Raw genomic sequence first — 26,507 nt, 5'->3', positions numbered from 1 at the left:
TCAGTTTGATGTAAGTCTAGACCAATAACTTGTGTGCAAAATTTTGTGAAAAATTGTGAAAAAAGACCAAAATTTGAAAAGTGCTTTTCCCTAAAATCATATTTAAAAGGCACAAAATTATGCTTTTCAATTCATTTCTTGGTATATTTCGTAATTATATTTGGCATGTCTTTCTGTTTTATGTGCCCAAGCTGATCTGTATTAAAAATTGAATTTTATGCTTTTAGACCTTAGAACCTCAGTGGAGATCCTTTAACTGATAAATGACCTTGACCTTGAAGGTCAAATGATTGAATTTTCACTGATTATTTCTATAATTGGCTGAAACTTGGTAATTAATCAAAGGATTATTTACATACTTTAAAGACAAGACCTTTTAAAAGGTTGAACTGACCTTATCCTTGACCATCAAGGTCAAATGATTGAATTTTGGTTAAGTTGTCATAATTTGTTATTTATGTACAGATTTGATTCATACATATACATACTTCAGACATAACAACTTTTGTGACCAAACGAACATGTTAAATAATATAGTCTTATAGATAATACCTTTACCTCTAAATAACTTTGATGGTCAATTAATTGAATTTTGCTTATATTTTCTGAACTTTGTTGTTTATTTATGGAAATGATTAATACTTGGACAAAACAACAAGTATAACTAGACAGACCTATTTAACCAAGTTTGCTTATAGAAAAGTAAAATGTAGAGCATTGCCCCCGCCTGGCAGTGGCTCTTGTTTATGTACAGATTTGCCTTATACTTGAAGAAATCATTAGACATGACAAAATAAACATGTTGAATAATTGAAATATATGACCTTGTTTGCAAGATGAATATGAATTTTTTTTACAAAAAAATGATGTTTTCTTGGAGAATTCTTTACTTCATTACAACAGTCTTCTTTAGGCAGTTTGTTTGTTTTGATTGGGTTTTACGTCACCTCAACACAGTATATGTCATATCGCGACGTTCCAGCTTTACTGGTTGAGGAAGACCTCAGGTGCCCTTCCGTGCATTATTTCAGGCACGAACGGGCACCTGAGTAGAACCACCGATGTTCCGTAAGCTAGCTGGATAGCTTCCTCACATGAAAGAATCCAAAGTCCCTGTAGGGATTCGAACCCACAGCGGTGAGGGGCAAGTGGTTTGAAGTCAACGACCTTAACCACTCGGCCACGGACGCCCCCTCCTAATAACCAAAAGTAATGAATAACACAATAAAGAGCTGAATTTCTTTTCCAGGAAATGGTAATGTTTGGCATGGGTATGCAGATATTCTTGTGAAAAACAGTGTTGTCAAGATTGGATTTAATGATGATGTTGATGAAGAGGATAGAAGTGATGAACCTTTACACAAAAGAATAAGAACTGGTAGCACTGAAGATGATGAAGATTCCTCTTCAGACAACTCTGATAGTGTTGTTGAAGCTAGAAACGATGTAATTGGTTCTCGTGCAATATCTCATGAACTGGCACAAACAATCGTAAATAGTTTTTGTGGATTGAATAAGAACCCAAGTTTGTGCAGGTGTTTTGTTCCCTCATTTATTGCCACAGATCAAAGTATAAGAATTTGTATAGAATTGTGATATAGACAGGTTGATCATGACTCAAGATTTAAATTTATTCTTTTTCGAAGGTAGTAAATTTGTTTCCCTCTTAAACTTTAAAACTATTTTAAGTATTTGGTATGCCTTAAATTTTGACATTTTCTTTGACAATATGGAGCCGGAATCTGAATCTTCCTTGGAGTTTTTGCAATGTTACAAAAAGTCAAATTTCAAGGAACAAGCAGGTGTTAAATATTGTATTTATAAAGAAAACTGTACCAAACCTATGATTGTAAAACCTACTGAGAAACATTTAAACTTCGAGATAAATCCAGAATTCGTAGTTAGCTCAGTTATGCCAGGTGTGAAAAAGATGGTTATGTATAATAAAGAGGTTAAATCTATCCTTTCTTGTAACACTTGAGGCAGATTTATTCCCCTTCTCATTAAAAGAGGGAAATGTTCTCTTTGTTCATCCCTCTCTGTAGTCTCCATATTGATAAAGTTTGTGGAGGTATACAGGTGAAGGCCTGTGCTCTTTAGATCAGGCCTGTGCTCTTTAGATCCGGCCTGTGCCCTTTAGATCCAGCCTGTGCTCTTTAGATCTGGCATGTGCTCTTTAGGTCCGCCTGTGCTCTTAAGATCCGGCCTGTGCTCTTTAGACGATCCTGTGCTCTTTAGATCTGACCTGTGCTCTTTAGATCCGGCCTGTGCTCCAGATCCATTGTCCATTGTGTAAATTTTATCCAAAACAATTCAAGGGGTTGATGTGAAATTTGAAATATGCATATATGGTGATAAGAAGGCATTTCAGTTGTAACTATAATTACTGGTCCTTTTCTGTTAGCTCACAGAAAAGAGCAGAGCTTAAAGGCACAGTATGCTTCAGAAACAAATAAATTTTTAATTCTTTAGAAATGGTAAATATGTATTGTATAACGTTTAAATAATGGTTTAAGAGAATGTTAGATGATTATTACCTAAAGAAAGTAGCGATAAATGTGAAACAATGTGTAATAGTAGCAAAATGTAAACGACTTCCATACAAAATAACTAATTACTATTAATAACTATAACTGCACTTATTGCTAAAGAGCAACAGATGAAAAAGATGGTCCAGGTAATTATTGAGCAATGAGTAACTTTTTGGACATTTTAAAAGTACGTCAAAATTACAAAGCTTTTGAGAAATAAAATTAAAAGCATTTCTGAGGCAAAATGGGCCTTTAAGAGATTATCTGTCATTATTATGAATTTGATAATTTTGAAGTAATATTATATTGTATATTGATTTGATTTATTGATAAGTCTTAAGGCCTCTGGCTCATAAACATTTATGTATTAGTCTAATTGTCCCCGGCCTTTTCGAAGAAAAAAGGGGGATATAGTAATAGGCTCCGTCCGTCTGTCTGTCAGTTAGGCTGTCTGTCACACTTCCGTGTCAGGTCCATAACTTTGTCATTTATCCAAGGAATCTGAAATAACTTGGCACACATGTTTGTTATAATAAGATGATATGTCATGCGCAACAACCAGACCCCTACCTCCAGGGTCAAGGTCGTACTTGCTCATTCAAGGTCAACATTGTCTATTTGATGGTATATGTCGTGTCCGGTCCATAACTTTCTTATCTTTGAAGGGGTTTTGTAAATACTTGCCACAATTGTTCACAATAATGACACGATGTGTCATGCGCAACAACCGGTCACCTACCTCCAAGGTCAAGGTCACACTTGGAGGTCAAAGATTAACATAGTCTATTACAGGGTATATTTGTACATAACTTTTTCATAGATCAAAGGATTTTGTAAATACATGCCAGAAATAGTCACTATAATAAGATGATGTGTCATGCACAACACCTACATCCCTACCTCCAAGTTCAAGGTCACACTTAGAGGTCAAAAGTTAACATAGTCTGTTTGAGGGGTATATTTTGTGGCTGATCTAGAACTTCTTCGGGATTTTGAAATAACTAGGCACAAATAGTCACAATAATAAGACAATATGTCAGGTATAACACCTGCATCCCTACCTCCAAGGTCAAGGTCACACTTAGAGGTCAAAGGTTGACTAAATCTGTTATATGGTATATTTTGTGTCCCGTCCATAACTTCTTCATAGATCAAGGGATTTTGAAAATACTTGGCATAAATACATGTAGTCACAATGATAAGATGATATGTCATGCGTAACACATGTGCCGCTACCTCCAAGGTCAAGGTCACACGTAGAGGTCAAAAATTTACATAGTCTGCTATAGGGTATATTTTGTGTTCAGTCCATAACCTTTTCATAGATCAAGGGATTTTAAAAATACTTTGCACAAATAATTACAATAATAACATGATATGTCAGGCGCAAAACATTCGTCCCTACCTCCAAGGTCACACTTTGAGGTCAAAGATTGACATAGTCTGTTATAGGGTATATTTTGTGTCCGATCTATAACTTCTTCATAGTTTAAGGGATTTTGAAAATACTTGGCACGTCTGTTATAGGGTATATTTTGTGTCCGATCTATAATTTCTTCATAGTTCAAGGGATTTTGATAATACTTGGCACAAAAAGTAATATTAGTAAGACAATTTGTCATGCACAACACCTGCACCCCTACCTTCAAGGTCAAGGTCACAATTAGAGGTCAAAGGTTAACATGATAGATTTTTAAATTCCGTGTTTCACTTTACTTGTATTTCTTTGATAAAGTTATTGTTGCATTTGCAGATCTAGCATTGGTCATAATTTTGGACTGAAAGTCCTGAGATCCATACCTCAATCTTTTGAAATAGCACAATTTTATGCTTCATATAAAACTTCCCCGAGGCGGGGGACGTTGATAACTCTGTTACAAATTCTTGTACTATTAGATATTGAATATCCTGAAAGGCTGAGCCTATCTTATAAAGATATATTTGTCTTGTTAATTACCTTGTACCTTATCTAGGATTACTAATTGGCCTACATTTGTGTTACTCACTTGGGATATTGTTTATCATGTCAATTGATGACTCTTCAGGTATGGACTGTAATAGAAAGTGCAATAATAATAAAGTTCTACAGCGTTGATTTAGCTAGACTAGCTAGTATAGTTTATTGTTTATTTGTTGTGCATCAGTAACTTCATTCATTAGATAATTTATGTATGCATGGTTATTAACTGTTAAACATTTTCTGTATCACTGATGCATTTTTTTCCAAATAAAAGCTTAATATATATCTTGCATATATTGCTTTATTATTTTGTACTTTTTAAGCTCTCATTTCCAAGTTATACCCTTGTGAACATTGAAGTTTTGACGATTATCTTTTGTCAATAATTACCCCCCCCCCCACACACACACACGGTATAGTTTTGCAAATGTCAGTCTGTTGGTCACTAGACCACATGGTTTCTGCACGATAACTTGAGAACAATTTCATAAACATTATTGACCTTGACTTTTAAGATGGAATAAGATCCATTCGGCATACTTTCTCCATGTTTCATAGTGTAGCTGCCTATACCCTATTGCTTTTTGAGTGACCAAGTTCAGACCATGGTCTATTTGAAAATTTCCCTGAAAAGAATGGCTACGTTCAGATTGAAAGATAGATAAGTCAATTTAAGATATTTAGAATGGTGAATGATAATCAGAATACATGTATAATGTCTTGTAGGACCCATTGTCATAGTAAAATGTCTTGTAGGACCCATTGTTATTATATCATTCTAGAATAAATCAAAATTGTTGACTGAGTTTGTTTGTGGCCCAGTGGATAAGAGTCGGACTAGTAATCTGAGGATTGCTGGCCGCCTGTCAGGGACAAGTCGTTGTTTCCTTGAGCAAGACACTTTACATTCATTGCTTAGTACTGGTTGTTTCCAGGAACGGACTCGAGAGTGGTTCAATAAGCTTAAAGCGTCCAACACAATCAAACTAAAATAAATTCGAATAAACTAATTACTTGACCAGTGCTGTTGGTCTTAGTCGGGGAATGCTTTATACGACCGTTCCTGCCTTAGTACAGTTTATTAGTTTACACATAATTTATTTTAGTTCGGTTGTGTAGGAAGCTTATAGCAGCACACTCTCGAATCTGTTTCTGCAACAAACCAGTACTGAGTAACGAGTATCAAGTTTCTTGCTCTATGAAACAACTATTTGGACATGAGGGGGTTTGAACCGTTGTCGCTAACAATCGTTAGATTGCTACTCGATCATGCCTACACTAGTATAGTTTATTGACAACCTTCTTAAATTCCCTTTGAATACAAGTATATCTTGATCTAGTTTGTTACAAGAATTAGTAATATTTTCCCAATATTTTTGTCACATGATTTTACGAGTTAAACAGGTACAATGTACATTTATTTTATGCTTACTAATGAATTAAAGAAATTTTACAGTGAATTAAAATAAATAATTCACTGTTTCACAACAATGAATTTACCATTTTGATTAGGTTGTTTCCACTGTTTAACGGAACTATTTTCTTCATTTGAACCCCCACTTACTTTATTCCATTTATTATTCATAAAATAACTTCTTTAAAGTGTGCATAAAATAAAAAGAAAATTTTGTTTCTTTCTATAATAAGTTATTTCATCTAGTGAACACCATATAACAACGCCATATAACAAATATTGACATGGGTTTCACCCGATGAAATAAACTATAGCCTGTCCCAGAAAAAAAATATCCTCTATATAATTAACGTGTGTCCTTGAAGAATAAACTAACAGGGACCATCATTTGCTTAGTCGATATGATGCTGTACTTTATTTTAATTTTTGTCATGTCACATATTTCTTATTTTGTCCTTGACCGCTTGGTTGTTACATTGATGATAACCCATACAACGTTTTATCCCATATTACTTCTGGTACATTGAACACTGGGATAAGCCGTTAAAGGACACATCATAAATGTATATGGTTTTGTTATTGTATATAAATTGATCGTTTTACACTGGCGGCGGGCATCGCTCCCATTTAAAGTAAAACGTAGTTTTGTGCAGTCGATGCATACGCATTTGAATAGGATTTCATGTTTTTTCCTTTGCTCATACTGAGCTCCGATCTGTTTTTAACTTTCGTACTAAAATGTAATTCCTATTTACTATTTCCTATTGTGTTTTTTTTTAATTGACAAGGGTCTATATTCTATGGAAATGATATTGTATGATAAATAGAATACCGGTATCATTTATAAATTTCCAAAAAAGTATGCTACACTCTAGATAAGAACGCACGAAATCAGATTAGAGAGTTATTACCCTAAGAGCAGGAATTCTGGTGTATAGTATAGATTTTGTGTGCGAAGTTAAGGGGGATGCATTTTTAAGCTTCTGGGGATACGTTTTTAAGCTTTTGACGTCTAGTTTATACTTTCTTGAACAATGGGATATGCTGACTGCTAATATTACTGTCATTATATATTAATTTAATGTATGCATCATAAGCGTTTAATGAGGAATTTTGATAATGATGATGATGATGATGATGATGATGATGACAAAACACATAATAAGTTTTGCTAAGTTTAATAAAATAAATATTGACAACGGTCATTTCCGGTCATTTAACGTTGTCAGCTGACAGTTTTCACTGGCGTTGAACGTTTAAGCAGCTGTGTCAAAGTCAGTGGCGTTCCATGCAGACTCGAACTCGTTCCAAGTTATTCTGTTGTTACCTGTGTGTATAAATTACAAGAAAAAATATCAAATGAAACTTCGCTAATAATTCAATAAATCATAAACAAATGAATGTCAAAACCCCAAAGCACGCTAAACAAAGACAACTTGAAAATGTCATAGACTCTGTTCGGTTGACTTTGTTCATTTACGGCGCTGGTAAATGCATTTTACAAAGAACAAACCCTAAGATATGTTTTAGTTTAAGCATTTTATTACCATCTAACGTAATGGTTTTTGAATTTTATCAAATTAGGTAGGACATTGTTGGCACATTGTTAATAAATCATTTTAATGATATTATGAAATAAATTGACAAACCATTGAAATCCCAGACATCCCAAAAAGCTTTGTATTCATCTAGGGTAAGAAGTTTGTCACTGTCTGAATCGGCACTTGTGAGAAAGGTCCACAGTGTGTCACCTACGTCTAACAACTTACCAACACAGAATGATTCATCTTCCGAAATTTCTTTGTTTCCTGTTATAAGATATTGAAAATCAATTTCAAAATTGGTATTGACTTTACTGATGAAAAATAAACGTTCTATATATAAGTGAGGATCGAATGACATATGAAACTCGAGAAATTAGTCTTTAACCGTTTCATTTTCACAGACACAGTACGGAAAGCAGCATGCCAACATATCTTCTAAAAACATTTAGGGGCGTCTGTAGCCGAGTTGTCATGATCTTTGACTTCAAACCACATGCCCCTCACCCAAATGGGTTCCAATTTCCAAAGATGACATAAGCTCCGAACATGTGAGAAAGCAGTTTACCTAGCATAAAGAACATCGGTGGTTCTACTCACCCTCCACTGACACCAAAGACCTATACGTACAGTGTTGGTGCGTAAAACCCGACCGAGTTGCCTACAGTACATATAAAGTTTTTAACGTTGCGTAGCAACATACATTAACTGGTAATACATCAAAATGTTCAAAAAACTAGTACAGTCACCCCTTTAGAAAAGGCATAGAAATATGGTGATAAAGTTACATGTACATGTCGCACTCTATGTCATATTTTCACATATGATCCAGTGTCACATGGATTATGAATATTATACATTTCTTAAACTATAAAAATATTTTCCTGAGTATTATAGTTTGAAAAGTTCATCAATACCAATGTCGGTCTTCAAGCAGTATGCCTCCAAATTCATGCTTATTTTCATGAATGTTTTTGAAATGTATCTAAAATTTAAATATTATGAAGTAAACAGAAAGTAATTTACACGGACAATCCACATAAACTACTCAATATGCAAAATAGCCCTTTAAGCGTTAGTCACGCATTAGCTGATGACAAATGATCAGTCATTTTTCACATTTAACATGTAAATTATTACTTGAATCTTGAATTTCTTTACTTTTTATGAATTCTAATTAAGTTTGTTATATAAATTTTATTTTTTAAAAATATTTTGACATGCAGCTTTTAAAGAAATTCTAGGACAGATCTACCGTTATACAATGTGTTAAGTCAATCGTGCGCCGACGTAAGTAAAATAATGCTCATTTTAAACTTTCATGCTCATTTCGACCTGTTCGTTGGTAAAGAATTAAAACAAAATCTTAATTAATACATGTGGAATAAAAACCTTTACCATCGCAATCAATCCGTTTAAAGAAGAACGCACGCTCTCTACCTCCAAGTTTGTCATTCACAAACCAAAGATCCATGGCATTATATACCATCTGTGCTTTCTCTGGGTTTGTTAACCCACTGCAATAGTTCATCATTCATAGTCAGCAACATAAGACATATATCATTATTTTATTATGAATCCATGAACGTAAGATATCTACATAGGCTACATAAATCAGTTGATAAAATGAAGCAATCACAATAGCCTTTGCAAAGAGCTTGGTACCATACCAGAGGCCGAGTATCACTACGACTTGTCAGTACTACGACCTGTCAGGTACTACGCCTTGTCAATACTACAAATTGTCAAGAGGTACTACGACTTTTCAGTACTACATCTTGTCAGGAGGTACTACGACTTGTCAGTACTACGATTTGTCAGTATTTCGACTTGTCAGGTACTATGACTTGTCAGGTAATACAACTTGTCAGTACTAACGACTTGTCAGGTACTACGACTTTCAAGTTCTACGACTTGTCAGGTACTACGACTTGTCAGTACTACGACTTGTTAGGTACTTGTCGGTTACTTTTATTTTTTATTGAAGAAATTTGGAGTAAATTATAAAATCAAGGAGACAGCAAGCATGTTAAGCAGACGACAATATCTCAGCATGCAAAGAACTACGTTGTTTTGCTAAAACCTACATACAGTCGTTACATTGTTATTTAGTTGAGCAGATGTTACAGTGATGTTACCAGCAATTACGGCCTCGGTTCATTGTTTAGTTGTAATTTACTTCAGACAAGATTTAAAAGATTAAACGTGCTCAATTCTATCAGTCTGCTTTTTTCTTTAACAATGTTACGAAAATAGGAATTGTCTGAAGCAAAAACATGTATTTTCTGCTTCTTTTATGTCGTTCAGCTTTTGTCGCTCAGTGATTATATCCTAAAATGGATGTTACAACATGTAAATACATTTGTTTCAAACGCGAGATATTTGTTTGAAACGTTACTATCAAGAAAAAACCTTGAACAATATATTCCGTTTCCTCAGTGTGTTAACATGTACGTCAATTGCATCATCTCGGATCTTTCCGTCAAATTTCGGATAAGATTATTTATAATAGCCGAGATGTTCCGATTGTATGTACGTTTGTACCTGCTGGAACCGGAAGTGAGGTCTAAAGGCCGAAAAGCATTCGAAACAAATTTAAACTCTTACAATGATAAACTGAAGCAGAAAACAGAAAAAAATGCGAAAGATTATACACGCAGAGGGATAATTCGGGTTTTTTTTCTTTTTCATTTTTAGCTATTGTAGTCACCCGAGCGTCGGCGTCGGCGTCTGCGTCTGCGTCGGCGTCGGCGTAACCACTTATGTTAAAGTTTTTGTAATAGTTCAAATATTTTCAAAGTCCATTGACATATGGCTTTGAAACTTTGCACACTTGTTCCCCATCATTACCCCAACCTGTAAACAGGAGGAGGTAACTCTATCAAGCATTTTGACAGAATTATGCCCCTTTTTCGACTTAGAATTTATGTTAAAGTTTGTGTAATAGTTCAAATATTTTCAAAGTCCATTGACATATGGCTTTGAAACTTTGCACACTTGTTCACCATCATTACCCAAACCTGTAAACAGGAGGAGGTAACTGTATCAAGCATTTTGACAGAATTATGCCCCTTTTTCGACTTAGAATTTATGTTAAAGTTTTTGTAATAGTTCAAATATTTTCAAAGTCCATTGACATATGGCTTTGAAACTTTGCACACTTGTTCACAATCATTACCCCAACCTGTACACAGGAGGAGGTAACTGTATCAAGCATTTTGACAGAATTTTGCCCCTTTTTCGATTTAGAATTTATGTTAAAGTTTTTGTAATAGTTCAAATATTTTCAAAGTCCATTGACATATTGCTTTTAAACTTTGCACACCTGTTTACGATCATTGTCCCAAACTGTACACAGGAGGAGGTAACTGTATCAAGCATTTTGACAGAATTATGCCCTTTTTTTCGAATTAGAATTTATGTTAAAGTTTTTGTAATAGTTCAAATATTTTCAAAGTCCATTGACATATGGCTTTGAAACTTTGCACAACTTTTCACCATCATTACCACAACCTGTAAACAGTAGAAGGTAATTGTATCAAGCATTTTTTTTACTATCAAGCACTAAGAATAGTCGAGCGTTGCTGTCCTACCGACAGCTCTTGTTGTGACATTTTGCACATTAAAATGGTTATTTTGAAAACGTATAGTGATTGATCTGACATTGTGTACACATTCTATTGTTCCAGTCATAAGTTGTCAAAAATCTCAGTGGAGAACCTTTAAATGGATTGTCCCAAAGTCATACCTTGGCAAATCAATTTCAGAAATACAAAAGAATAACGGAAAATTCCTCTTCTAGACTAGAATATCGAACAAAATAAGAAAGGTAAAACTTACCCGTAGACATTTACGGCTACACACATGAAGACGAGGAAACTAAATGACATCTGTAATAAAAAAAGAATGCAAAATTAAAGAAACACTTATTATGTTACAAATTTGTTGACTTGAAATCCATATAGCATTTTGACTACATGAAACAAACGATATTAACATCCAATTATTTCTAACTTGATTAGACTTATCAGAGACATAGAAAATATTTCAACCAAACTAGCTGATAACAAGAATAACAGACTGATTCTAAATTCTGCAAAATTACATTAAGTAAAGAACTTTATATAAAGTTCCGTATGTATGTTTCCATCACTAGAAACTTATGGCTGTTGTTTTGACTAATGATTTGAAACAGGCTAGTAACTTTGTTTAGATAGTGTCTTATGCCCTTTGATTTCGTAAGATGTCTTGGACGCTATAATTTGATACAGCCTTACTTTCCAAGATTTGAAACAATCTTATTTTCTTTTAATTTGATAATATCTTACACCAATGAGTTGATACAGCCCTACTCACTATGATTTGATAAGTCATTCTGGTTATGAATTGATACAACTAAACTCCTTATAATTTGATACTATCTTACTCACTATGATTTGAAACTATCTTACACCCTATGATTTGATACAGACCTACTCTCTTTGTTTTGATACAGACCTACTCGCTATTATTTGATATAGACCTACTGCCTATGATTCGATACAGACCTACTCCCTATGATTTGACACAGACCTACTCCCTATGGTTCGATACAGACCTACTCCCTATGATTTGACACAGACCAACTCCCTATGATTTGATACAGACCTACTCCCTATGATTTGACACAGACCTACTCCCTATGATTTGATACAGACCTACTTTCTATGATTTGACACAGACCAACTCCCTATGATTTGACACAGACCTACTCCCTATGATTCGATACAGACCTACTCCCTATGATATGATACAGACATACTCCTATTATTTAACACAGACCTACTCTCTTTGATTTGATACAGACCTACTCCCTATGATTCGATACAGACCTACTCCCTATGATTTGACACAGACCAACTCTCTATGATTCGATACAGACCTACTCCCTATGATTTGACACAGACCAACTCTCTATGATTCGATACAGACCTACTCCCTATGATTTGACACAGACCAACTCCCTATGATTTGATACAGACGTAGAAATGTGTTCTGCTGATGCCGTGCGTGTATATTAGAAATATGAAATTCACGACTGTCTAATGAAATTTGACGAGTAATAAACATGCAGTATTGTGACATGTTTCTTAACTCTGTCAGAACTTAGAAAATACGTGTAGTGATATATAGACAATTAACAAGACACTATCATAGTAATAAAGTAGAATTTATTCATACGCAATAAAGTATAAATTTTCAAAACGATATATAAAGACATAATAAATTGATGTAAAGCTTAACATACCATGTTGATTCGGGAACCGGTCCTTCTTCGATTGTTTGCAAATGGAACCAACTATTGCTTTTATAGATGTTGAATCAAACAGCTGTTAATGATGCTGTTGATGATTGTCTGATGGAATGATACGAGAATGAATGAACATAAAGCATTTGTTTTGCAACGATTTAATTATGGAAAATCTTTTGTTATAATCTAAGCCAGACATACATTAATAGTTGCACTTTTCACAGTAAAATGTTGCGTCAGACTGTACTTTTACACGAGAACACGGAATGATCGTTTGATTTATATGAACATGTCTTCGTTTCACGAAAATGTCCTTGAATAGTTTATTCGTTCCGCTCTACATTAAGATTACGCATTTATTATTTATATATTTTGTTGAAGTTCTGCAATAGCAATTTAAAGCGCATTATAATAAAAGACTCACATAACTCAGTTTAACGAGAACACATAGAATCTTGATAAGACGCTTGAAAAGTCAATTTCTGCATTTTTTTACTTTGCCATAATCGGCGATTTATATATTGTTGTTCATACAAAAAATCCTTATAAAAGATTATAAATTGAATAAACGCCTGGATCATTTGCTAATACATGTTGTATATGGACAGAGTATATATAGTATCTTATCGTTGTACTCTTATTGAAGTTGTCAACAATCGGAACATCTCGGCCATATTCAAGTCCTTACGGTCGAAAAGTTGCGACTGGATTACCAAGTAACGCTGGAATGTGCAATTAACGAAAGTAACGCCGAATCTGTGTAAAGCATGACCGAAACGAGTAACGGCTAAAATATTTTACCGTAAATCAAATTAAAAGAAAGAAATAAACGCCTACGGCTGCAATGACATTATGCCATTATCTGCATTACAAATATGTCCATGATTTTTTTTTTACTTTTAAAGGTGACGACCCGACTACTGTTTTGAATGAGACTTTTGTGTTTCGTCGATATTAATAAGTAAAACACGCATTTTAAACTTAAGCTTACACTGTAACTTAAGTTAAATATGACACAAGCAGATTTGCAAATGTCTCAGATACACCGAATAGCAAAAACATGATACAATAAATACATTCTTGTTCACTTTCAATACGCAATTGTTTTAAGCCAGGTCGTCATTCTCACGAATGATCTTCAAAAATAAACATTTCGACGAGGTTTAAAATATAATGTCTCAGCAACCTAATCCTTTAGCTCATTCCTTTCAATTTGATGTACATCAAAGAAATATTTATTCAAAAACGTTCGCAGTGCTTGTTTTTTTTTATTAATATCGAACTGCGTAATCCAAGATCTGCGTTAATTTTGCATAATTTATGCGTTACTTGCAAATTCCTGCGTGACTGCATGGATACATTCGATGTAATCAGACACATATATTCTTTATGTATTAACATTGGTTTAACTATCGCCAAACGTTGTTATTCCAAAATACGTTTGTATAAAATAAAGCAACAAAGCAAAGATAGTGATCCAAATGAAAAGATCCGAAGTCATTAGTATTGTTTCGCTTTGATATACCCGATAAACATTACAGAATTGCATTATATACAACTTCAAAGGTTCATAAAACAAATAGAATTCATAGGAATTATGTTTTAACTGGCAAATAAAAGAAATAATAGAAAAGAAATCATATTCCGCCATTATTGCTGCTGTTACTACCATTACTAATTTTATGGCAATTAACACCACCACTAGAAAGTACAACCACGCCGCTATTTAAACGATCATTACACCTACTGCTACCATCTAAATAAAAAGTGGATGTATGTGTCCTTCAACGACCAAACGAAACCTAAAAACTCACAACGCCGTAGTCAGCGGTAGCTATATACATATATAGTCTTCATACAATTTTAACCTTAAACGCCATAGTCCGCAGTGGTCTTCTTACAACTTTTACCTTTACCACAAAACTCATAACGCCATACTCAGTACTACTTTTACCTCAATCAAACTCATAAAGCTGTTGTCAGCGGTAGTCTTCATACTAATTTTACCTTAACAACCAAACTCATATCGCCGTAGTCAGCGGTAGTCTTCATACGACTTTTACCTTAACCACAAAACTCATAACGCCATAGTCAGCGATAGTCTTCATACTACTTTTACCTTAACAAATAAACTCATAAAGCTGTTGTCAGCGGGAGTCTTCATACTTTTTTTTATCTTTACAACCAAACTCATAATGCCGTAGTCAGCGGTGGTCTTCATACGACTTTTACCTTAACCACCAAACCAATAACGCCAAAGTCAGCCGTGGCTTTCATACAACTTTTACCTCAACCACCAAACTCATACAGCAGTAGTCAGCGGTAGTCTTCATACAATTTTTTTCTTAGACACCAAACTAATAACGTCGTAGTCAGCGGATGCCTTCATAAAACTTTTTCCTTAGCCACCAAACTCATAACGCTGTTGTCTTGTCAGCGGCAGTCTTCATACAACTTAACCTGAACCTGCAAACTCATACAGCAGTAGTCAGCGGTAGTCTTCATACAATTATTTCTTAGACACCAAACTCATATCGTCGTAGTCAGCGGTTGCCTTCTTAAAACTTTTTCCTTAAACACCAAACTCATAACGCTGTTGTCTTGTCAGCGGCAGTCTTCATACAAGTTAACCTGAACCTGCAAACTCTTAACGCTGTAGTCAACGGTAGTCTTCATACAACTTTTACCTTAACCACCAAACTCTTAACGCAGTAGTCAGCGATGGTCTTCATACAACTTTTGCCTTAACCACCAAACTCACAACGCGGTTGTCAGGGATGGTCTTCATACAACATTTACCTTAACCACCAAACTAATAACGTCGTAATCAACGGTAGTCTTCATACAACTTTTAACCTCAATCACCAAACTCATAACGTTGAAGTCAGCGGTGGTCTTCATACTAATTTTACTTCAAGCACCGAACTCATAACGCCGTAGTCAGCGGTAGTCTTCATACAACTTTTACCTCAACCACCAAACTCATAATGTTGAAGTCAGCGGTAGTCTTCATACTCATTTTACTTCAAGCACCGAACTCATAACGCCGTAGTCAGAGGAGGTCTTCATACAACATTAACCTCACACACCAAACTCATAACGCCGTAGTCAGCGATAGTTTTCATACAATTTTAACCTTAACTACCGAACTAATAACGCATTAGTTAGCGACAGTCTTCCTATAACTTTAACCTTACCCATCAAACTCATAACACGATAGTCAGCGGTGGTCTTCATACAATTTAAACCTTAAAAATCGAACTCATAACACGATAGTCAGCGGTGGTCTTTATTCAATTTTTACCTTAACCACCAAACTCATAACGCTGTAGTCAGCGGTTGTCTTTATACAACTTTTACCTTAACCACCAAACTCATAACGCAGTAGTCAGCAGTGGTCTTCATACAACTTTTACCTTAACCACAAAACTCATAACGCCGTAGTCATCGTAAGTCTTCATACTACTTTTACCTTAACCACCAAATTCATAAGGCGGTAGTCAGCAGTTGCCTTCATACAACTTTTACATTTACCACAAAACTCACAACGCCCTAGTCAGCGGTAATCTTCTTACAAATTTTACCTTTATCACCAAACTCATAATGCTGTAGTCAGCGGTGGTCTTCATACAATTTATACCTTTACCACCACCACCAAACTCTAAACGCCGTAGTCTGCAGTAGTCTGCAGTAGTCTTCATTCTTGTTTTTTCTTAACCACCAAACTCACAGCGACGTAGTCAGCGGTATTCTTCATATAACTTTAAACTTAATCAAAGAAACCCATAACGCCATTGTCAGCGGCAGTTTTCAAACAACTTTAACCTTAATCACCGAACTTACAACGCTGTTGTCAGAGGAAGTCTTCATACAACTTTTACCTTAACCACCAAACTTTAAACGCCGTGCTCAGTGATGGTCTTCATATAACTTCAACCTTAATCACCGAAATCATAACACCATAGTCAGCGGTGGTCTTCAAACAACTTTAACCTTAACTACCAAACTCACAACACCGTAGTAAGCGGTTGTCTTCATATATTTTTTACTTTAAACTTAATCACCGAACTTACAACGCCGTAGTCAGCGGTGGTCTTCATAACACTTTTACCTTAACCACCAAACTCTAAACGCCGTACTCAGCGATGGTCTTCATACAACTTTGACCTTAATTATCGAACTCATTACGCTATAGTCAGCGTTAGTCATCAAACAACTTTTACCTTAATCACCGAACTCATAACGCCATAGTCAGCGATGGTCTTCATAACACGTTTTCCTTAACCACCAGACTCATAACGCCGTTGTCAGCGGTAGTCTTCATACAACTTTTACCTCAACCACCAATCTTACATTGCCGTAGCAGGAGCAAAAATAGAAAATTCTTGTTCACTCTCTAGTGGCTACTGTTGGTATTCAAATATCCCAGAAATTGGTCTGTAAGTGTGTTTTTGTGATTTCTAGGTTAAGTTCGAATGCGGGTCACCTTGGGTCAAAAACTAGGTCACTCAGCCAAAATATTAAAACACCTTGTTTATACTATAGAGGTCACTTTTTTGACCCAATTTTCATCAAACATGGTCAGGAGTAATTGCTTGTATGAGCTCAATGGGTCAGGTTTCTCTAGGGCCATGTTGGCCCTCTTGTTTATTCATTTATCTTGATAAATTGTGTGGGGGTATACAGCAACGCCATGTGTTCTTCACAGTTTGTGATTTGATTGTCCGTAGTATGAATCCAGAATTATTCAAGACAAGAATGCATATAATGGCGACAAGGAGAAGTGCACAGTGAAACATTTTAGTTGTAACTATTTCTGGTTCTTTCATGAGCTCTAGGAGCTGAACTTAAGTGGTTATCTGTCATTATTATGAATTGAATCATTTTGAAGTTATATGATAATAAATTGTTGTTACCTAAAAAAGCCTGTGCCCATCATATAAAGATATGTTTGTCATAAGCTTTTTCTAACCTTATCTAGGATAACTAATTGACCTTCATGTGCGTTACTCACTCGGGATATTGTTTATCATGACAGTTTATGATCCTTCAAGTAGACTAATATATTGTGAATATAAAAGTTCTACAGTGTTGATAAAGCTAGTATAGTTTTAATAGTTTTACAATGTTGATCTGTTTTATTTCTTGTGCATCTGCAGTAACTTGTAAGTTATGTTGTAATTACAAATTTCATTCATTGGATAATTTATGTATGTATGGTTATTGATATTTTCTATATCAATGATAAAGGTTTTTTCCAAATAAAAGAATTTTATATATTTAACTCTTATATTGCATTATTATTTTATACTTTCTAAGCTCTTATTTAAAAAGAAATACTGTGAACTTTGAAGTTTGATGATTATCTTTTGTCAATATTTATCCCCCACGGTATAGTTTTGTAAATGTGAGTCTGTTGGTCAGTATAACACGTGGTTTCTGCACGATAACTTGAGAACAATTTCATAAACAATTACTGACCTTGATTTTTAAGATGGTTACCACTTTATAAATTAAGATCCATTCGGCATACTTTCTCCATGTTTCATAGTGAAGCTGCCTATATTGAGTATACATACGTTCCTGCATTAGTATAGTTTATTACTTTACACAGATGTTTTTTTAGTTCGGTTGTATAGCGGCACATTCTCGAATCTGTTTCTGGAACAAACCAGTACTGAAAAATGAGTGTAAAGTTTTCTCCTCTTGGAAACAACGATTTGGACATGACAGGGTTTGAACCCTTGCTTCTAGTGATCCTTAAATTACTACTCGATCATGTCAACACTTGTATAGTTTATTGACAGTCTTCTAAAGTTCCTTTTAAATATAAGTATATCTTGATCTAGTTTGTTATAAGAATTAGAAATATTTTCCAAATATTTTGGTCACATGATTTTACGTGTTAAACAGGTACAATGTACATTTATTTTATGCTAACTAATGAATTATAGAAATTTTTCAGTGAATTCAAATTCAAAATTCACTGTTTCAAAACAGTGAATTTACCATTTTGGTTGAGTTGTTTTCACAGTTAGACGGAACTTCTTTTTCAATTGAACCCCTCTTACTTTATTCCGTTTATTATTCATCAAATATTTTCTTTAAAGTATGCATAAAATAAAAAGAAAATTTGTTTCTTTCTATAATAAGTTATTTCATCACGTGAACACCATATGTTGACAAATTAATATTGACATGGGTTTCACTCGATGAAATAAACTATAGTCTGCCACAGAAAAAAATTATCCTCTTATATAATTAACATGCGTCCTTGAAGAATAAACTAACTGGGACCATCATTTGCTTAGTCGATATGATGCTGTAATTTATTTTAATTTTTGTCATGTCACACATTTCTTATTTTGTCCTTGGCCGCTTGGTTTCAACTCAATTGCCGTTACATTGATGATAACCCATTTAACATTTTATCCCATATAACTTTTGATACATTGTACACCGGAATAAGCCGTTTAAGGACAAATCATAAATATATATGGTTTTGTTATTGTATATAAATTGATCGTTTTACACAGGTGGCGGGCATCGCTCCCATTTAAAGTAAAACGTAGTTTTGTGCAGTCGATGCATACGCATTTGAATAGGATTTCATTTTTTTTTCTTTGCTCATACTGAGCTCCGATCTGTTTTTAACTTTCGTACTAAAATGTAATTCCTATTTACCTTTTCCTATTGTGTTTTGTTAATTGACAAGGGTCTATATTCTATGGAAATGATATGGTATGATAAATAAAATACCGGTATCATTTATCAATTTCCAAAAAAGTATGCACTCTAGATAAGAACGCACGAAAACAGCTTGGAGAGTTATGACCATGAGAGCCGGAATTCTGGTGAATAGTATAGATTTGGTGTGCGAAGTCAAGGGACACATTTTAGATACTACACTTCTAGGGATACATTTTAAGCTTCTGGGGATACGTTTTCAAGCTTTTGGCGCCTAGTTTAATACCCTTTCTTGAACCATGGGATATGCTGACTGCTAATATTACTGTCATTATAAATTAATGTATGCATCATAAGCGTTTAATGAGGAATCTTGATGATGATGATGATGATGACAAAACACATAATAAGTTTTGCTAAGTTTAATAAAATAAATATTGACAACGGTCATTTCCGGTCATTTAACGTTGTCAGCTGACAGTTTTCACTGGCGTTGAACGTTTAAGCAGCTGTGTCAAAGTTAGTGGCGTTCCATGCAGACTCGAACTCGTTCCAAGTTATTCTGTTGTTAACTGTGTGTATAAATTACAAGTAAAAATATCAAATGAAACTTCGCTAATAATTCAATAAATTAAAAACAAATGAATGTCAAAACCCCAAAGCACGCTAAACAAAGACAACTTGAAAATGTCATAGACTCTGTTCGGTTGACCTTGGTCATTTACGGCGCTGGTAAATGCATTTTACAAAGAACAAACCCTAAGATATGTTTTAGTTTAAGCATTTTATTACCATCTAACGTAATGTTTTTTTTTAAATTTTATCAAATTAGGTAGGACATTGTTGGCACACTGTTGATAAATCATTTTAATGATATTTTGAAATAAATCGACAAACCATTGAAATCCCAGACATCCCAAAAAGCTTTGTATTCATCTAGGGTAAGAAGTTTGTCACTGTTTGAATCGGCACTTGTGAGAAAGGTCCACAGTGTGTCACCTACCTCTAAGAACTTACCAACACAGAATGATTCAGCTTCCGAAATTTCATCGTTTCCTGTTATAAAGTATTGAAAATAAATTTCCAAATTAGTATTTAATTTACTGATAAAAAATTAGCGTTCTAAAATAAGTATGGAATTGCATACGAAACTCAAGGAATAAGTGTTTAATCGTTTTATCTTCATGGACTCAGTACAGAAAGCAGCATGCTAACAGATCAACGATAATTTCATTATAAAAATGAAAAAAAAATCTTCTATAAAAACATTTAGGGGCGTTTGTTGAGTCAACCACATGCTCCTCACCTATATGGGTTCGAATTCAGCAGATGACAATAGCTCCGAACATGTGAGAAAGCTGTTCAGCTAGCTTAAAGAACATCGGTGGCTCTACTCTCCATCCAATGACACCAAACACATTGACAGTGTTGGTGCGTAAAACCCGACCCGACCGAGTTGCCTACTGTACATACAAAGTTTTAAACGTTGCGTAGCTTACTCCAGATTCATGCTTATTTTCATGATTTTTTTTGAAATGTATTTAAAAATAAAATATTATGAAGTAAACAGAAAGTATTTCACACGTACAATACACGTAAACTACTCAAAAGAGGTCAAAATATGCAAAAATTTTATGCCCTTTATGCGTTAGTCGCGCCGTAGAAATATGATGACAGATGATCAGTCATTATTCGCATATAACATGAAAATTGTTTCTTGAATCTTGAATTTTTTTACTTTTTATTAATTCTTATAATACGTTTTATTTAATTTTGATTTTTAAAAAATATTTTGACATGCAGCTTTTAACGAAATTCTAGTAACAGATCTACCATATAACAATGTGTAAAAATCTATCGGGCGCCAACGTAAAATAATGCTCATTTAGAACTTTCATGCTCATTTTGACCTGTTCGTTGGTAAAGAATTTATAAAAAAAAATTAAATAAAACATTTGAAATAAAAACCCTTACCATCACAATCCATGCGTTTAAAGAAGAACGCACGCTCTCTACCTCCAAGTTTGTCATTCACAAACCAAAGATCCATGGCATTATATACCATCTCTGCTTTCTCTTGGTTTGTAAACCCACTGCAATAGTTCATCATTCATAGTCAGCAGCATTAGACACATATCATTATTATCATTATTTTATAATGAATCCATGAACGTAAGATATCTACATACATAAATCCGTTTTTTTTATAAATGGAGCAACCACAATAGCCTTTGCAAAGAGTTTGGTACCAGACCAGGCTTCGAGTATCACTACGACTTGTCAGTACTTCGACTTGTCAGGTACTACGACTTGTCAGTACTACGACTTGTCAGGTACTACGACCTGTCAGATACTACGACTTGTCAGGTACAGTGTCAAGCTCCTTGATGGTTATTTTTTATTTGGATAGATTTGGATGAAATTATAAAATCAAGAAGACAGCAAGCATGTTAAGCAGACGACAATATCTCAGCATGCAAAGACCTACGTTGTTTTGCTAAAACCTACATATAGTCGTTACATTGTTATTGAGTTGAGCAGATGTTACAGTGATGTTACAAGGAATTACGGCCTTGGTTCATTGTTTAGTTGTAATGTACTTCAGACAAAATTTAATAGATTACATGTGCTCAATTCTATCAGTCTGCTTTTCTCTTTAACAATGTTACGAATTAGGAATAGCCTGATGCAAAAACATTTTATTTTCTGCTTCATTTATTTCGTTTAGCTTTTGTCGCTCAGTGATTGTGAAAACTGAAAGGTCCTAAAATGGATGTTTTAACATGTAAATACATTTGTTTCAAACGTGAGATATTTGTTTTAAACGTTACTATCAAGAAAAAAGCTTGAACAATACATGCCGTTTCTACATGTACGTCAATCGCATCATCTCAGCTCTTTCCGTCAAATTTCGGATAAGATTATTTATGATAGTGAAGTCTAAAGGCCAAAAATCGTTCGAAACAAATTTAAAACTCTTACAATGATAAACTGAAGCAGAAAACAGAAAAATTTGCAAAAGATTATACACGCAGAGGGATTACTCGGTTTCTTTTTCTTTTTCATTTTTGTGACATTTTGCACATTAAAATGATTATTTTGAACACATGCTATTGTTCCAGTCATAAGTTGTCAAAAATCTCAGTGGAGAACCTTTAAATGGATTGTCCCAAAGTCATACCTTGGCAAATCAATTTCAGAAATACAAAAGAATAAGGGAAAATTCCTCTTTTAGACAAGAATATCGAACAAAATAAGAAAGGTAAAACTTACCCGAAGACATTTACGGCTACACACATAAAGACGAGGAAACTTAATGACATCTGTAATAAAAAAGAATACAAAGTTAAAGAAACACTTATTATGTTACAAATTTGTTGACTTGAAATCCATATAGCATTTTGACTACATGAAACAAAAGATATTAACATCCACTTATTTCTAACTCGATTAGACTTATCAGAGACATAGTAAATATTTCAACCAAACTAGCTGATAACAAGAATAACAGACTGATTCTAAATTCTGCAAAATTACATTAAGTAAATAACTTTATATAAAGTTCCGTATGTATGTTTTCATCACTAGAAACTTATGGCTGTTGTTTTGACAAATGATTTGAAACAGCCATGTGCTTTATGGTTTGTTTTCCTTTGCCGAGCTTTTTATACAGGCTAGTAACAAACTTTAGATAGTGTCTAAAGCCCTTTGATTTCGTAACCTGTCTTGGACGCTATAATTTGATACAGCCTTACTTTCCAAGATTTGAAACAATCTTATTTTCTTTTAATTTGATACTATCTTACACCAATGAGTTGATACAGCCCTACTCCCTATGATTTGATAAGTCATTCTGGTTATGAATTGCTACAACTATATTCCTCATAATTTGATACTATCTTACTCTCTATGATTTGAAACTATCTTACACCCTATGATTTGATACAGACTTACTCTCTTTGATTTGATACAGACCTACTCCCTATTATTTGATATAGACCTACTTCCTATGATTCGATACAGACCTACTCCCTATGATTCGATACAGACCTACTCCCTATGATTCGATACAGACCTACTCCCAATGATTTGACACAGACCTACTCCCTATGATTCGATACAGACCTACTCCCCATGATTTGACACAGACCTACTCCCTATGATTCGATACAGACCTACTCCCTATGATTCGATACAGACCTACTCCCTATTATTTGATACAGACCTACTGCCTATGATTCGATAAGACCTACTCCCTATGATTCGACACAGACCTACTCTCTATGATTTGATACAGACCTACTCCCAATGATTTGACACAGACCTACTCTCTATGATTTGATACAGACCTACTCCCTATGATTTGACACAGACCTACTCCCATGATTTGATACAGACCTACTCCCTATGATTCGATACAGACTTACTCCCTATGATTTGATACAGACCTACTCTCTATGATTCGATACATACCTACTCTCTATGATTTGACACAGACCTACTCCCTAATGATTCGATACAGACTACTCCCTATGATTTGATACAGACCTACTCTCTATGATTCGATACAGACCTACTCCCTATGATTTGATACAGACCTACTCCTATGATTCGACACAGACCTACTCTCTATGATTTGATACAGACCTACTCCCAATGATTTGACACAGACCTACTCCTATGATTCGATACAGACCTACTCTCTATGATTTGACACAGACCTAACTCCCTATGATTTGATACAGACCTAACTCCCTATGATTTGATACAGACCTACTCCCATGATTTGACACAGACCTACTCCTATGATTTGATACATACCTACTCCCTATGATTTGACACAGACCAACTCCCTATGATTCGATACAGACCTACTCCCTATGATTTGATACAGACCTACTCCCTATTATTTGATATAGACCTACTGCCTATGATTCGATACAGACCTACTCCCTATGATTCGATACAGACCTACTCCCTATGATTTGACACAGACCTACTCTCTATGATTTGATACAGACCTACTCCCAATGATTTGACACAGACCTACTCCCTATGATTCGATACAGACCTACTCCCTATGATTTGATACAGACCTACTCCCTATGATTCGATACAGACCTACTCCCTATTATTTGATATAGACCTACTCTCTATGATTTGATACAGACCTACTCCCTATGATTCGATACAGACCTACTCCCTATGATTTGACACAGACCTACTCCCTATGATTCGATACAGACCTACTCCCTATGATTCGATACAGACCTACTCCTTATGATTTGATACAGACCTACTCCCTATGATTTGATACAGACCTAGAGCTATGTTCTGCTGATGCCGTGCGTGTATATTAGAAATATAAAATTCATGACCGTCAAATGAAATTGACGAGACTGCATAATAAATAAGCAATTGTGTGACATGTTTCTTAACTCTGTCATAACTTAGAAAGTACGTGTAGTAATAAAGACACTATCATAGTATAAATAAAGTAGAATTTATTTATACGCAATAAAGTATAAATTTTACAAAATGATATATAAAGACATAATAAATTGATGAAAAGCTTAACATACCATGTTGATTCGGGAACCGGTCCTTCTTCGATGATTTGCAAATGGAAACATCTATTGCTTTTATAGATGTTGAATCAAACTGCTGTTAATGATGATGATGATGATTGTCTGATGGAATGATACGAGAATGAATGAACATAAAGCATTTGTTTTGCAACGATTTAATTATGGAAAATCTTTTGTTATAATCTAAGCCAGACAGACATTAATGTTTGCACTTTTCACAGTAAAATGTAGCATCAGACTGTACTTTTACACGAGAACACGGAATGATCGTTTGATTTATATGAACATGAAAACTGTCCTCGTTTCATGAAAATGTCCTTGAATAGTTTATTCGTTCAGCTCTACATTAAGATTATGCATTTATTATTTATATATTTTGTTGAAGTTCTGCAATAGCAATTTAAGCCATTATGATAAAAGACTCACATAACTCAGTTTGACGAGAACAAATAGAATCTTGATAAGACGCTTGAAAAGTCAATTTTTACAACTTTTTATTTGTGCCATGATCGGCGATTTATATATTGTTCATATTCATTTATTAAGAATTTTATTAGAACCAAAAATCCTTATAACAAATTATAAATTGAATATACGCCTCGATCAGTTGCTATTACATTTTGTATATGGACAAAGATAAAGTATCTTCTGAAATTATAAACCGTGTATATACTACATTCCCTAGTGTAACACAAACATATAAAGTATTGACGCTGTTATGTGCAATTAAAACAGCATGCCTCTAGATTGACACTAATTTTCATGAAAATTTTGAAAATGAATTTGAATTTATAATATTGTGAAATAACCAAAAGGAAGCAATTTACACATTATCAATGGCACTTACAACCCACATAAATTACAAAAAAAAAAAATGCCAAAATATGCATAAATAGCCCCTACTGTGTTAGATACACAATAGAAACATAGTGGTAAATACTGAAAAATTAGTCATTTACCACGCATAACATGTAAAATTTTACATGAATCTTGAATCATATTCCTTTTACAAAAATCGTAGTACATATTTCTCAAGTTTGATTTTATTGAAATAGTTTGACTCATCTGGAGGCATGTAGCTTTAACGTAAAAGTAACGCCGAAACTGCGAAAAACTATGACCGAAACGAGTAACAGGGTAAGTTAACGGCGTGAAGTAAATAAACCCATACGGCTGCTATGACATCATGCCCTAATCAGCATTACAAATATTTGCAGGAATATTTCTACATATTAAAATGATGACCTGGCTACCCTTTTGTATTCATTCGATATTAATAAGTAAAAAACGCATTTTAGATTTTATTTTGATTTCTTACTCGGTATACCTTGAACATTTAGACAGGTATAAGTTTTAGAAAGAGCATCGAAACATTATGCTATCTGATTTGTAAGAGGGGGCGTAGCCCCCGAGTATTATTCAGATTGCCGAGTGTTTTGATGTTCTTTCTCTTTTGTATCATAGTCAAACATAAAAACACGTCCCCAGTTGTCACA

General features: G+C 34.4%; 2 protein-coding genes across 2 annotated transcripts; both read right to left on the bottom strand.

The window, feature by feature from the left end:
- Positions 1 to 7,067: 7,067 nt before the first annotated feature.
- LOC132720490 (uncharacterized) lies at positions 7,068 to 12,838 on the bottom strand. Its single transcript, XM_060704643.1, has 5 exons — positions 12,734 to 12,838; positions 11,287 to 11,336; positions 8,845 to 8,963; positions 7,555 to 7,713; positions 7,068 to 7,232 (listed from the first exon to the last, which is right to left on the bottom strand). The coding sequence occupies exons 1-5, from the start codon at positions 12,734 to 12,736 to the stop codon at positions 7,162 to 7,164; spliced, it is 402 nt and encodes a 133-aa protein (XP_060560626.1). The 5' UTR covers positions 12,737 to 12,838; the 3' UTR covers positions 7,068 to 7,161.
- A 6,992-nt stretch (positions 12,839 to 19,830) lies between these two features.
- LOC132720489 (uncharacterized) lies at positions 19,831 to 25,118 on the bottom strand. Its single transcript, XM_060704642.1, has 5 exons — positions 25,006 to 25,118; positions 22,697 to 22,746; positions 21,398 to 21,516; positions 20,321 to 20,479; positions 19,831 to 19,995 (listed from the first exon to the last, which is right to left on the bottom strand). The coding sequence occupies exons 1-5, from the start codon at positions 25,054 to 25,056 to the stop codon at positions 19,925 to 19,927; spliced, it is 450 nt and encodes a 149-aa protein (XP_060560625.1). The 5' UTR covers positions 25,057 to 25,118; the 3' UTR covers positions 19,831 to 19,924.
- Positions 25,119 to 26,507: the final 1,389 nt, after the last annotated feature.

The sequence above is a fragment of the Ruditapes philippinarum genome, unplaced genomic scaffold (assembly GCF_026571515.1).
Source record: "Ruditapes philippinarum isolate M1 unplaced genomic scaffold, ASM2657151v2 ctg3408_1_1_1_1, whole genome shotgun sequence".
NCBI lineage: Eukaryota > Metazoa > Mollusca > Bivalvia > Venerida > Veneridae > Ruditapes > Ruditapes philippinarum.
This window is presented reverse-complemented; position numbering and strand designations above follow the sequence as displayed.

Bases quoted from the DNA above. Each gene is read 5' to 3' on its own strand.
- LOC132720489 (XM_060704642.1), bottom strand. From the start codon at position 25,056: ATGTTTCCATTTGCAAATCATCGAAGAAGGACCGGTTCCCGAATCAAC. The intron at 21,517-22,696 runs GTAAGTTTTACC...GAACTATTGCAG, and splicing joins GTAGCCGTAAATGTCTTCGG to TGGGTTTACAAACCAAGAGA. The intron at 19,996-20,320 runs GTTTGTCGATTT...TTATACACACAG, and splicing joins GGATGTCTGGGATTTCAATG to TTAACAACAGAATAACTTGG.
- LOC132720490 (XM_060704643.1), bottom strand. The intron at 8,964-11,286 runs GTAAGTTTTACC...GAACTATTGCAG, and splicing joins GTAGCCGTAAATGTCTACGG to TGGGTTAACAAACCCAGAGA. The intron at 7,714-8,844 runs GTAAAGGTTTTT...ATCTTATAACAG, and splicing joins TAAACGGATTGATTGCGATG to GAAACAAAGAAATTTCGGAA.